We start from the raw sequence: 14,970 nt of genomic DNA, 5'->3' as shown, positions 1-14,970 counted from the left end.
CTGACTGATCTGTTATGTGATTTGTATGAACTGTCAGACTAAGACTTTGGCAAAACTTGTAATTAAAATTATGAAACAAGGGTGGAAACTTTACCAAAAGCTTTGCAGTTTACAGCCTGTCTGTGGAATCATAAGGGACAAAGTCAAGAACCCCCAGATGAGGCTCTGCTGGAGCCCAGCACATTGCTATTGACTTCCCCACCCAGAAAAACACAAGAATTACTTGAACTCCATTCTGTTTTTAATTGTTGCAAACTACCTAGTGTTTTTCTGCTTTGACCACAGGCTATCAAAGCCTTATTCTATCTATGGTTTAGCCACACTGGCTGTTCCAACTTGGACATAACAACTTAGGGACCCCATTCCACCCCCCATCTACCATCAAAATGCGTTTTACCTCAGCATAAACCCGACATTCAACTGCCCAGCCACTGATGGGAATATCCTCTTGCTTGTGCCTGAGTGGGTAACCCTTAGCAACAAGGATCATTTCTTGGACTAAGTCCAGGCCAGTAATGCACTCTGTGACAGGATGTTCAACCTGTAAAGCCAAGATCGCCAGTTAATAGGTGAAGAAAAAGGAAAAAAAAATGTACATCAACAATGGAATTCACAAATTTCAGAGTAAAGTAATTCTGCTTAACCTTTAGTAATACCTGGCTAAAAATCTTCAGTGGAATACATAAAATGAAAGAATAAATACAACTCCACACAGATGAAGGTCAGAATCACCCTGAAAGTATGCATAAGCTTCTCTATTACTTTTCCCAATTTTGATTAATTTGTGGCCCCAAATTTAACAGTTTAGCTCTACATTTCTTTTGCTGCTGCAGTTCTCAACATGGCTGATAATCATCCTCTGCTACACTTGCTGAGGCATCTGTGGAGAGACCGCTGGTGTTCTCAAGCCCTCGTCCAGTCTGAATCGTGCCCACTTGCATGCTTTCACTAACCCGTCCTGACAAGAAGCAAGATTAGCGTAATCTTGCATCAGTGCAGCATGGCAGGAAGCAGCAGATGGAGCCTTCAGGTTGCCTTCCCTCCAGACAGACCTGGGCAGTGCTTAGCATGCACATTAGCAGACCAGGTTGATGGGGGGCATTCTGCTTTCTCAGCAGACTGCTGATAACTACTTCAGCTGATGGTGCCAGGGGAGTACCAGGCCTTCCACACCAACACATGGGATACATATGTGCAAAAACACACCACTCACATACAGCCACACGAACAGATAGACATCATTATAATTTGCTTGACTGTTCACATAGAAATCCTTAGACTTGGGTTCAAATAAGGCCATTTACAGCACTTAAAAAGAACATGTACTCTTTATCTAAAATCTCAAGTAAGTTCAAAAATTTTTTTAAATCTTTGGCCATACCTAATACTTTGATACCATTATTTTTTCTTTTAAAAATTAAGTTCTAGGTGTATGTCACAATAATTTCATTATTATGACATGTCAGATTTCATACATGGATACAAGAAAAGGTCACTGAACAAATGAATCATCTTCTAGCTTCAGCTGCACTAATTGAAGGACAGGGCTTAGTCATTATAATAATCTTGAAGCTTATCATAACCAGACAATGCCATGGTCTTTAAAAAAAAAAAAAAAAAAAGAACGCTTGGTAAAAATAAACAGATGGCATCCATAATTAGCTCTGTGTGTGTTATGAGTTTGTTTACAGTTTCAACAACATTTTAAGACATTTTGACATAATTTTAATGACAAATCATTGCTAAAATAAGCATCTACCCTTTGTAAAATAAATGTGACACTAAATAAAGAACTTATTAGACAGTTTAATACATATATATTTTAAATCAAATTGCGATGTGTTAGAAACAATATTCTCTAAGAAGAAAACACAAAGCCCTCTGTTAATGCTCAACACCAATCCCATGAGAAAAGAACATCTCAGCACCCTGGACTGTTCGCGGCTATAAGATGTAAACCTACTATGAGACAAAGCACAGTTTACACAACCTTATTCAAAAGTTTTAATTAAGTGAAAGACTCAATTTTCACTTTGTATGACCAGCGCTCCAAAAGAACTATATAAAAAGTAAAAATACAAAGAGAATAGAACTGAACAGAAGCTAGGAAGTATGGTCAAGTTAGTGAGTGTTGAAACTATAAGGAGACAGCCAAAATGAAATATTTAGAGAATTTTAGGGCATCTCCCTTGAGCTACTTCACTGACAACAAAAGGAATGCAGTGAGTGTGCAGCATGAAAACACTGGGCACACTTCCTACCACAACCCAGATCAGCAACCGTGGGGTTCAGAAACTCATGGCACTCGCACGGTGCTCACAGAAGCTCCCACTGCTGGAGCCATCCTCCAGAAGGGCAAAGGTGCATCTATAAGAAATTGATGAACTCTGAATGAGGACTATTAAAAAGGAAAAAAAAAAAGCCTATGCTTACTTTAAAAGGTAAAGATTACAAATGACTAAAAGGCCATGAGATTGTCCCAGATTAAGAGAAACTAAAGAGAGAGCTGAGTGTGGTAATATAGGCCCAGGACCTCAGCACTCAAGAAGCAGAGGCGGGAAGATCCAAAGTTCAAGGCCAGCTTGAGCTATACTGGAAGAGACCAATCTTCAAAAGCAAAAGGAAACAGGAAAAAGGAAGACAACAAAACAAAACAAAACAAAACAAGGAATGATTATGTGCTACAAATAACCCTGACTTAGAAATATCCCCTTCTTTAGCAAGCTTTAGTGAGGCCTCTGGATAACAGCAATGCAGCAATGTCACCACTGTGATATGGAATTCTGTGGCTATGTAAAAATTATGCCTGAAGTTTTACTCTGAAAATTCTTATGGTAAAGAAAATATATGTGGCCCTGCATATGAACTTACAGAAAGGGCAACTGTAGACAGGACTAGTAATGGGAGCTCAGAGTCCTTTTTACTTCTCCATCTTTACTCCAAGTCAGAAATCATTTAAAGATTTAAAACATAAGTAAACATGACAGTCTTGTAAAGGGCTTTGTATTTTCTTTGATGAAACATGATGAAAATAACTCTGTCTAGCTGGACCTGTGCATTATCCTTCAGCTTTGGGATCGTGCAGTTAAGAGGAGTGAGGCGGCCATCCACAACTTATTTGTTCCATTTCTCCCTGACCTAAACTTCTAAGACTTTTCTCTGAATTTACCTAATAGTTGCTAAAGCATTTTTTAAAATAGGTAACAACATCAGTAGGCCTTCCTTATCAGAAAAATAATTTGGGTAAACTGTAACTGCATAGGTGTGGGTGTTAACAGCAAGAGAAACCTAGTACAGATGAGGGAAGAGTCACTCCACCACTGTGCAGAGAGGACGATGGGAAAAAAAGAGTCCATGTTTCTTGAACAGAGGGATGTTTGACTGTAAATGTTTGGCAGCTAGTACTCTGTGACTATACTTAGTCAAAGCAGAAACTTCCATGACTCAAAGTAGAAAGTCCTGCATTCACAATCATGAATGGCATTTTGAAATTTGCAAGTCCTCCATAAGAACATGCTTATTCAAAACTTAATCAACACTTCCAAAGGAGACACCTGTGAGGAGAGGTATATGGTACAAATTTTAAATCTCTAAATAATACCATTTTAAACTAACATCTCTTACATGGTATCTTTAGTAAATATATCAAGTGTGACTAGACGGGTATCAGGTAGAGATGATCTGTGAAAGCTCTTTCAAAAGCTGAATGTGTTGGAGTCAGCCCTATCTTGAACAGGATATGAATATAGATATCATAAGGATAGACAGGAGTACTCGCTAAAATAGGAGGGAACTGTCCTCTTCCTATAAAACAGGGTTTCATTAAAGTGCTTGGTACTATAAGTCTCTATCTTTTCCCTTGCTGCTGTTTTCGCCTAGAAGGATAACAGATGCCTTTATTTTTGGTTCTGCTCTCTGAATTCAGAAAGACTATGTCTAGAACAGGATCTAATGGGCGTATGTGGCTTAACCAACAAACATTAATTTCTTACAGTCCTGGAGAGCACAGCAAAGTGTCTAGAACATGTGCCCATTAAAATTCTGAAGGCCTCCCTCCTGGGAATATGGGATTTCAAAATAAAGACCCAAAGTTATTAGACTTTTGATCTACAGGAATGAAGGATAAAAAGCACATTAAGAGACCTCAGCACATGACTCCTGCAAACACACCTCGAAAATAATAGCGACATTCAAGAAAAGCTGCACAAAAAAAGAAAAAAAAGAAAAGCTACACAAACTTTGTCATGGAGTATTCCTGTTGAAAATTAACAGATCAATACAGGAAGACAGGGCTGCTGGGGCTGTGGTGTATCTTCCCCCTATCTTGATGTTCTAACTTGCTACCTCAGAATGAGACTGTACATCAGGAGACAGGGCCTTTAATGAAGTAACTATCTTAAATGAGGTCATTAAGGTGGGCCCTACTCCATTATGCCTAGGGCCCTCATGAGAAGAGGCTGGGCCCAGACACACAGCACAATGCAAGGCCATGTGCAGACAGACATCTATCGGCAAGCCAAGGAAAGAGGCATCCCAATGAGACTAACCCTGCTGACACCCTGGTCTTGGATGAGCGGCCTCCAGGACTGTAAAAAACTACTGTTCATTGGTTAAGCCATCCAGCCAAAGGCACTTTGCATTGGCAGCCTGAGGGCCCTAGCAAGAAGGCCAAAGTGGGATATTAAACATGAGTAGAAATCCAAAACTTGGAAGGCCATGTTGACATAGGCCTTTAATTCTAGAACTAGGGAGGTACAAGCAGGTGAATTTCAGTGAATTTGGGGCCATCCTGGCCTACACAGTAAGTTCCAGGCCAGCCAGGACTACATAATGAGACCCTGTTTCAAAAACTCAGAAAAAGGATCCAGAACTCAAAGATAGCAAAACAATTTATAAAAGCTGCAAAACAAAACCTTAGCTGTCCATCTGACAGGCTTCCCCATAGATAAACTTACCACACACATATACATGCAAAGAAAAGGGGGAGTGGGGCTACACTACTCCAAAGTTAGTAAAAGTATTTGTCCAACTACATCTACTTTCAGAGAACATAGTTTCACTTGCAATGTAGACAAGAACTAAAACCCAACAGAACTGCTAAATTATCAATGAGAATCATCGAATCATTAGTAATTCAAACCATAAATAGAGAAAAAGGGAAAAGCAGAATTTAAAATAGAAAAAAATATTAATTTAAAAGAGGAAATTGTGACATCAATAACTAAGAATGAGGACTACCTTTTCCCATTGCAAGCATGTCAGATTACATCATGGCCATGTGTACATACGTGTGGATGTGTGTGTACAAGTGCATGTGTATAGAGATGCATGTTTATAAGAGTGTGAATGTGTTCACATGTGTGCCAAAGAACCTCTGATGTTGCTCCTCAGACACCACTTACATTTTGAGATCCAGTCTCTCATTGGTCTAGAACTCACTGAGTAGGCTAATATGGCTAGTCAGCAAGCCCAAGGGATCCACTGTCTGTCTCCCCAGTGCTGGCCTATGGTATATCACATCACTATGCCTGCCTTTTTTCTTTTAATACAAAATACATGCCTAGATTGGGCAGATCTACCACTACACTACTCTATTCCCATCTATTATAACCCATATAACTTGCGGTTTCTCCAAGCCATGTGCTTCTGCTCCATTCTCCTTCCACCTCCTCCTCCTCCTCTCCTCTCCCTTCTCCCCCAAACTTTTCAGCTCCACCTTCCCTCCTACTGCCCAACCATTGGCTCTAGTCTTTATTTGAAAAGTTAAAGTTGGGAGAAGGTTCACAAGTATGCCTGGATTTCTCATCTGAGTTCTAGGGATTGAACTCAAGTCTCTATGCTTGTATGGACTGAGCCATGTCTGCAACCATAGACCGCATTCTTCAAAAGTAGTTTTTAAACTTAGTAACATTTGAAGGGCTGGGGAGATGTATCCATGAATAAGTCACCTGTTACACAGGTATAAGGACCTGAGTTCAGATTCCAAAGCACACAAAACCCACACAGGTGAGGCATCCCATCACTCAGAAGACAGAGGCATGTTTCCAAAGTAGGCTAGACTGTCCAACTTGCACACTACATGTCCAGCAAGAGACTCTGCCTCAATAAAGTGGTTATGGACTGAAGGAAACCCCTGATGCCAATTTCAGTTCCTCATATGCATACAAATGCATGTGTGTATGTACCCGGGCATACATGTGTACGTGAAAACAGACACATGCGTATCTATAGACACATACATGTGCAAAGAAGAAAGCAACAACCTCAAAAATAAGAGATCTCCCAAAGATCTTCAATGTAGAAGATACAACATGATACAGGTTGGAATTTGGTATTAAAACCTCTTAAATTAAACCACAGTCACATGTTAAAAGGCACAGTACAATAGCCACGTGCAATGACATAATGTCTGCTATCTGCCCTGGAATGCTGCATGTAAGAAGACATTTGGGAACAATATTGGAAGAACAAGCATCAACATGCAAGTCCACGGCTCTCTTATTCTTGCTAATTTTTCCCACTTCTAAAAAGTACCACAGGAGCTGGAAAGCTAGTTTAGCAGTTGAATGCACTTACAGCTCTTCCTGAGGACACAAGTTCAGTTCCCAGCACCCACATGGCAGCTCACAAGTGTCTGTAACTCCAGTTTCAGGGGATTCCATACCCACTTCTGATCTCTGAGGGCTATGGCACACACATGGTACACAGACATACACTCAGACATACACACATACACATAAAATAAATAGCAAAAAAAGAAAGTTACCAGGAAGAAAAGGCAAAGGTTCAGATGCAGTGCAGGAAGGAGGGAGGAAAGGAGGAGGAAGAAGGGGAAAAAAGAAAACAAGAAGCAAGGGAATAACTAGGGAGAAAATGCAAGTAAGATTTGGTGCAAGGATTTCTGCTTCAGAGGGTGTCCTTTGTCAAGAATATTTTGATTCCAATTGAAATTAAGATAATTCAGGAAGGACACATGAAGTTGTTTGCATTTAACACCAATTTTAAAAGAGGTTATTTACCAGAGTAGCTGCTGATTCCTAGTTTAGCAGGCTGCTAGAACAGTTCCCATATAACTGCCCTGCTTTCATCCAGCTTTCCCAGACCATGAGCATGCTGCATTATATGGAAACATGACAGTTTATGAGCCAACATCAATATAATAAAATATATTGATATAACTATAATTAATCAATATATGAAATATAATTATATAACTATAATTAAAGCCCATATTTTACATCAGGGCTCACTCTAAGAGCCATACATTCCTGGTGGCTGGCAAATGCATAGTTACCTATATGTTGGCAGTATCAGCATTTCCAATTCAGAAGTCTACATCCAAAATACCACAGGAAAAACTATGATCAAAAACAACTTGAGGAGGAAAGGGTTGAATGGGCGTACACTTCCAAATTACTATACATCATTGAAGGAAGTCAGGACAGAAACTCAAACAGAATGAGAACCTGGAGGAAGGAGCTGATGCACAAGTCATAGAGGAGTACTGCTTATTGGCTTGCTCCTTGTGGCTTGATCACTCTGCTTTCTTATAGAACCCAGACTCACCAGCTTAGAGGCCCTCTCAGCAATCACCAATCCAAAGAATACACTGCAGGCTTGTCCACAAGCAATCAAATGGGGACATTTCCCAATTGAGGTTCCTTCTTCTAAAATGATTCTAGCTTGTGTCAAGTTAATAAACTAGCCACCACACTGCAGTTCATTCTCTATCCACCCCACCAGGCTATCATCACCACACAACACATTAGTTCAAAGAACCTTTGCTTCTCTCTTATTTTCTGTTGTATTTTTTAATAGTTACTCAAGGGTTTATATTGGGTCAAAAGGTATCTGATTTATTTCAAACCCCAAGCTTTTGTAAGAAGGTTAAGTGTAATACATGTGAGGGAACCCTTATATATCGCCCACTCAACAGCTCACAGGAGACAATACCCAGAGCTACAGATAAAATAGGAACCTGTGACTGAAGAAAAGCCCTGGTCACGTGACGAGAACAATGTGCTCAGTAGTGATGGAGACCTGTGGCAAGATGCTGTTGCTGACTGAGTGTTATGGAGTTTGTGGACCCTAGAAAAGACATAGACTCAATCCAACTATAATTAAGAGTTACTGATTAGGTACTAGCACGACAACAGTCTTAAAGCCTAATCTCAGGCATGTCATGAAGGAGGGGTGTGGGAAGGGTTTGTAAAGGGGAAAATCAGGAGATGACCTTCAATATCTATGCAAGCAAACAATGACTAGTCTGTTCTGCCAAGTGAAGTGGTTAAGGAAATTCTGAACAATCTTTGAGTGAATGCATAAGCAAGTTACAAAAGCCAAAACAACAGTTAGTCACACTGTAACAGGTAGATGGTCATGGCTGTATGTTTTGGGGTGGGAGGTCACTGAGTCATGTTACTGGGACTTGCCTTTCAGGGACTGGAATAAGAGGGAAAATAGCTAGTTAGTAATGAGGAGATGCCTGGTATACAATGGGGTTTCTTTAGCCAAGACACTGAACATCCAAGTCAAAAATATTAGTATGAGAACCAGAAGAGCCATGCCTACACATAAGACAAATGGTGGGCCAAGGAGAACAATGAAAGCAGCAGTTACGAAGACTTGGGGAAAAAAACATAGCTGGATCAGGCAAAAATATGTTAATTATCATTAAGTATTATTAAAAGGAAACAAAGTACTATTTCAAAATGTTACCATAACCATTTTTCTTAAGATTGTATCTTACAAATTATATCTGAAAAATTAAAAGCATTTTCCCAAGATTTTGGCAACTAAATTATTTTAATTCTTTTTCTTTTATTAAATATAATTAAGGTAATCTAATAACCTAAAATTTTCACATATAAAAATAAAACTGAGAAGTAAATAGTTCTCTTGGATACTGAACTATAATGAATAGTATAATAGCTAAAACATTGTAGCACTAGCACCCAAATAAGCAGAAACATTTTTCCAAGTTAACAGATATGTGAGATAATTGAATACATTGAATGTCTTAAATAAATACAATAAAATTGATACCAGATGAAGAGATCCATTATGAAATATAAAATGAGTTCTAAAAGAAAACATGGGGAGCGGAGTTTGGCTTATCAAAGAATAGGGAAAACCAAATACTGTCACAATGATACAAATTACACAGTAAAGATTTAAAAATTCAACTACTTAGAAACAAAATCTTTTATAGGAAGGCAGGCAACAGATGGAAAGGAAATATCTAAAAATAGTGTCTGAGGTTTTTACACCTATCTTCATTTGCTGATCCTGCTGGGGACAAAATGGCTTCTGACTCAGTTGAGGGAGGAACCACCGGCTCTGAGAGCATCAGAGCACCATGACTCGGACCCCATCCCATGTAGCAAGGGCCAGTAGACTGACACAGGCAGAGGGGCTTGTACTACACGCTAGGAACCTGAATGGTATAAAATTCAGGCCTTGTGCAAGCGTTGTGAGCATGTCTGACCTCCTCAACACTGAAGGAGTAGAGGAATGAGAGAATGGGGAGAGAGGAGGAAACTATGCTAACTTTGCTCTGGAATGTCAGAAAAGGCTCAATGTAAAAGGGTCTAGGGATGTACAGGATAATCTACGATCAACTGACCATATGAAGAACAAAGCTAAAGCAAGCATGCAAGCTAAAGCAAAGCTACACCAAGCTACACCAAGGCCTTAACTTGGTGACTCTCAGAGGCACATTTCTGCAGAAACACACACTTTATCAATCCAAATGTCACCATCCACCAAGTGAAGATGCTACTCAGATTTCTGTTACCAGAAAACACACATGGCCTGAAGCTAGACTGAGAAGCTCAGGAAATTCCAAGCGAAGGAGCAAAGCACAGCACAGGCTTCTTTGCTCAAGCCAGTGCACTAATTGGAGATAACACAGATTGCAAAAACTACAGAATTTGGTGTGTGCTTTAAGAATTAGAATCTCAGCTTAGAACATAAATTTTGAAAAGAAAATATACTATTTTAAAAAATGTAAGTGGTTAAGAACATTTCCTGCTTTTGGAATTCAATCCCCAGCACCTACATCAAATAGGTCGCAACCACCTCTAACTTCTGCTCCAAGGGATCTAATGCCTTTGACCTCTACAGGCACCTGTACAGACTCACTTGTACACATTCACATAGATACACATACTTTAAAATAATAAAAATAAATTTATTGAAAAAGAAATGTTCCTATCAAGAAACAGAATGTTTGAATTGTTTTAACAGTATCAAAAGCCAGATATGGTAGCACATACCTTTAATCTTTCAGCATTCAGGAGCAGAGGCAGGAGGATCATAGCAAGTTTGAAGTCACCCTAATCTGTAACAAGTTCCAAGCTAGCTATGATTACATAAGAGGAGACATGCAAGAAAGGCTTCCTCAATGGTGTGAGAAGTCCAAGATTTGTTCTTCATGATCCATTTAGTAGTCAACTTACTATGAAATACCCACTACACACAAACATTCTAAGAAGGCAAAATTCATTTTTTCTTGATAGTGAACAGGATCACACTCATGACAAATAAACCAAAGTAAAGAAGTATGAAAAATTATTAAACATGAGCAAACTATATTGTCAAAACTAACATGATAAAATTTTTACCAACTTAACTCCTCACCCCCACCCTATCTCCAAGGCTATTCTGTAACCTTTAAACGATAGAATATAATTTCCTGGAAAGCTATCCAGGATAAAAAGCACACAGGCATTGAAATACTCCAGTAGCAGTTGGATTTCAACTAACTGCAAAGAGCTGTCTGATGTAGAAGACTGTGGGGCAAGCGTAAAGAAACAACTGGCTAAAACAAGTGAGGCAGAAACAAACGCAAGAACAAAGAAAACCATAAGAGTCAGGTGTGGTAATACATGTTGCTGGCTCCTGGAGATGCTAAGCCAAGAAGATCACCAGAGTACTGGAGTTCAAGGCCAGCCTGGGCAACTTAACAAGAACTTATGTCAGGGAGTAGGGTATCCAGTTACAAGTTGGCCTAAAAAAGACACTGGATGGTAATTCTATAGATGATGGTATGTATCCAACCCAACAGTCATGTCTATTTGTAACAATCATGTCTATTTGTAGAACAAAACACAAATGTTTTCTCATTCCAAATTTCTCTCCGGATCTCACTGCAAGCTGCCATCCTCATCATGGCATAAAGTCCCTATCTTAATTAAAAAAAAAAAACTATCTCCTAGTTCATTATCTAATTAGATTCACTAAGTTAGAAAAGCATCATTTTAATCAAAAACAAATTAATATCCAAAAGGTAAAATTGTAAGGATATTCACACAAACAGGATCTGAGCTAAGAAGTATAATTTCAAAGGAAGTGACCAACTACTATTAATAATAAATGCTATGAATATTTATAATATTGGCCTCAAAATACAGCAAACTTCTGCTGTGGCAAATGAGAACCAATTTGTTATTTGATAGGTGTATTTTTACTCTGCCAGTAGTTCTTTCATATAGCTGACATAGATTAAGACTTTTGGGATTACACTCATGGGACTAGTTAGTATTTGATTTGCATGCTCAACTGCCTCCTCCCTTGCAGCTGATGCACATCCTGTGACTGGAGAAGGTCTAGGTGTCAGAGAAGCACTTCCATGTGTCGTTTAGAAAGGGAGTGATAAATGAGGCAGAGGCCATGTGTACAGGACAGGAAAGAGCACAAATTTATATGTATATAACGTACTTCTTAAAGCCATCAGCTTGGCACCAGTACTCAGTTACTGGGAGTAGGTAACAAGAGATCAAGAAATCAATCACCACCCAAAACCCAACAAATGAGCTCGAGAGGCCTAAGCATGACACTCAGCACCACTTCTTTCCCACGCACGTATGCATTCCAGGTACAAAGTAACACCATGGACGGACTTTGTTCCTCTGGTAGCATGGAGTGATTGAAAAGTACAGCCATAAACATGAGAGGCCATTACAAGACAGAGAACGACAAACCAGCTCCACAGGGAGTAGAGGCCACAAATGTGCACACCCTCAAGATCAGAGTGATCTTAGCAGCAGCCCTTTGCTGGACTGCAAACCAGCTTAGCATCCCTCAGAAGCCCAAGAAATTTTACTTTCAACTGGGACCCTTAGTGACACAAAATACACATGAGCACTGGGCAAAACAAAACAAAACAAAACAAAAACAAAAAACTTCACATGAGCACCAGGCAGGAAAAACTGCACATGAGCACTGGGCAGAAAACCACAATGGCAAATCTCTGTAGGAAAGAATCCATCATCCAAGGTATCATGCACCATAAAAAGAATGAAAATAAACAAACAAATAAATAAACAAGCAAACAAACAGACAAACAAATAAATATCCTGGGGCTGGAGAGATTACTCGGAAGTCAATAGGACTTTTTGCTCTTTCAGAGGACCTGGGTTCAATTTCCAATACCCACATCATGACTCACGAATATCTGTAACTCCAGTTCCAGGGGATCTGACACCATGTGTGCACATAGAGCACATACATACATGCACATGTATGTGTACATGTAAAACATTCATATATATAAAATTAAATAAACAAAAAAACTTCAAGAAGTAACATGCAGTCAGAGATAATGAAGCATGAAAGTCTCTAAGCACCACCAGCTCAACAGTATCAATGAGCACACTCATAGGGCTTCAGAAATACAAAATGTCACACATGCCATAAGACAACTACATGACTGTGTTTAAAGAAATAAAAGATAAAATGAAACTGTTGGATACGAGATACGAAAGCAAGCACTGAACTGCATTTTTAAAGAATCAAATACAAAGTCTAGCTTGAAATATAAACAAGTGAAACTATAAAGTCATGAGTGAATGATGCATTAAGTATACCATGAGGCCAAAGAATCATCAAAAAAAAAAAAAAAAGGCATGTAATAAAATTACCCAAATGGAAAAGTTCAGAAGGAAGAGATAATGCTAGAAATAGCAATAGATAATTTTCAAAATTGCAGAAAGGCATTAAACCACAGAAGCAGGGAGTCTAGGAATTACATGGGCATGCACACACATCAGTGAAGAAGCAGGGAGTCCAGGAATTACAAGGGCATGTACACACATCAGTGCAGAAGCAGGGAGTCCCAGGAATTACATGGGCATGTACACACATTAGTGCAGAAGCAAGGAGTCCCAGGAATTGCATGAGCATGCGCACACATCAATGCAGAAGCAGGGAGTCCCAGGAATTACATGGGCATGTACACACATCAGTGAAGAAGCAAGGAGTCCCAGGAATTACATGGGCATGCACACACATTAGTGCAGAAGCAAGGAGTCCCAGGAATTGCATGAGCATGCGCACACATCAATGCAGAAGCAGGGAGTCCCAAGAATACATGGGCATGCACACACATCAGTGAAAAAAACTAAGAAAAAAATCAGTTTTTTAAAGGGTATTTTAATTTTTTAAAGAAGTATTAGCAAAGAGGATCAACAGGTAAGAGATTTGATCCTGGAGCCTTTGTAAAGTTGGAGAGAGAATGAGTGATATGAAGTTAACTTTTGACCCCACATGTACCATGGCATGTGCAGCCCTCACAGGAACACATCATCGTACACACAAATGCAATACATCTGTAAACATTTTAAGTCATTTAAAAAACAAATTCATTACTACTGTCAGAAGAAAAAAAAGCCGGTATTTACACATAAGCGGAAATAGAATTTTGAAAGTCCACCAGAATTAGGCAGGTGTAACAGAATGAATTTGAGAGAAAGTTGGAGGAGAAAATGTGGAGGGATTAGAGGAAGAAAACAGAAGGAGAAATGACATAAAAACTCATATATATGAATATATGTATATGTGTATATATGACATATACACATATACATATATACACATATATATACATATACATACACACACACACACATATATATATATATATGTATATATATATATATTGCAACAAGCAAGCCTTTGAAAGAAATTTCCAGATACAAAGGAAGAAACAAAAGATCATATGTATCTTCTATATGGGTAGAGGGTAAGAATGGTGACTGTTTAAAACCATAGTAAGAAACATTACCTTGATGACAGTGAAGTCTAAAATGTCCTCACCCAGCCAGGTATGTCTGGCCTGGTAAATATAACCTGACATCAGACCTGCAGGGATCAAGGCTGTCTGCTGTGGGACAGGTTCTAACAAAAGCTTAGGCTCTCAAACAGCTCTCAAACCACAACAGAAATGAAATGAAGTAATGCTAAGCGATGAAAATACAAGGAAAAGAGAAAAACTATGGGGGGAGAAAAGTGAAAACATTAGCTGGGCAGTTCTGGCGCATGACTTTAGTCCCAGCACTTGAGAGGCAGAGGCAGGTAGATTTCTGAGTTCAAGGCCAGCCTGGTCTACAGAGTGAGTTCCAGGACAGCCAGGGCTACACAGAAAAACCTGGTCTCAAAAAACCAAAAAAAAAAAAAAAAAAAAAAAAAAAAAAAAAAGAAAAAGAAAAGAAAAAGAAAAGAAAAGAAAAGTGAAAACTATTTAAGTCCAAATATATCAAAACAAGTTCATGGAGCTGAACCAGAAGTTCACTTGAGCCTGGAGTTCAAGGCCATTCTTTTTCAATTAAAAAAAAAAAAAAGTGGTAAAAATGCACTAGAGTCATGGTGATGTCTAGGCACACACAAGATGATAGAGTTCATGATGTTATCTAGATAAAGACAAGATAATGTTGTCTAGGCACAGACAAGATGATAGGAATTGCCTTAAAATTATATAATGCTTACAGAGATGTAAAATGCATCCATAGACAGATAAATTGTTAAAGAATGAAGAAAGATGCATGGTGCAAAAGAGAAGTAGAGTTCAGATCATGAGCTCCCCTGCCACTAGGCAAAGGACAGGACCACTAAAGGAAACCCACCACAAGCATCCAAAACCACAAGGACTGGTTAAAACCAAGTTTAATATATATATATATATATATATAT

At 38.9% G+C, this 14,970-nt stretch overlaps 1 protein-coding gene across 2 annotated transcripts in view; it reads right to left on the bottom strand.

Annotated features, from left to right (window-relative positions):
- Positions 1-14,970, bottom strand: part of Pcca (propionyl-CoA carboxylase subunit alpha) — a 343,795-nt gene that overhangs the window by 183,158 nt on the left and 145,667 nt on the right. For both annotated transcript variants that reach the window (XM_031361748.1, XM_031361749.1), the window contains one exon: positions 398-541. In XM_031361748.1, coding sequence (XP_031217608.1) covers positions 398-541 — 144 coding nt within the window. The remainder of the gene's footprint in view (positions 1-397; positions 542-14,970) is intronic.

This window comes from Mastomys coucha, unplaced genomic scaffold (assembly GCF_008632895.1).
Source record: "Mastomys coucha isolate ucsf_1 unplaced genomic scaffold, UCSF_Mcou_1 pScaffold9, whole genome shotgun sequence".
Taxonomy (NCBI): Eukaryota; Metazoa; Chordata; class Mammalia; order Rodentia; family Muridae; genus Mastomys; species Mastomys coucha.
Note: the sequence above shows the minus strand (reverse complement) of the source record. Positions and strands in the feature narration are given on the sequence as shown.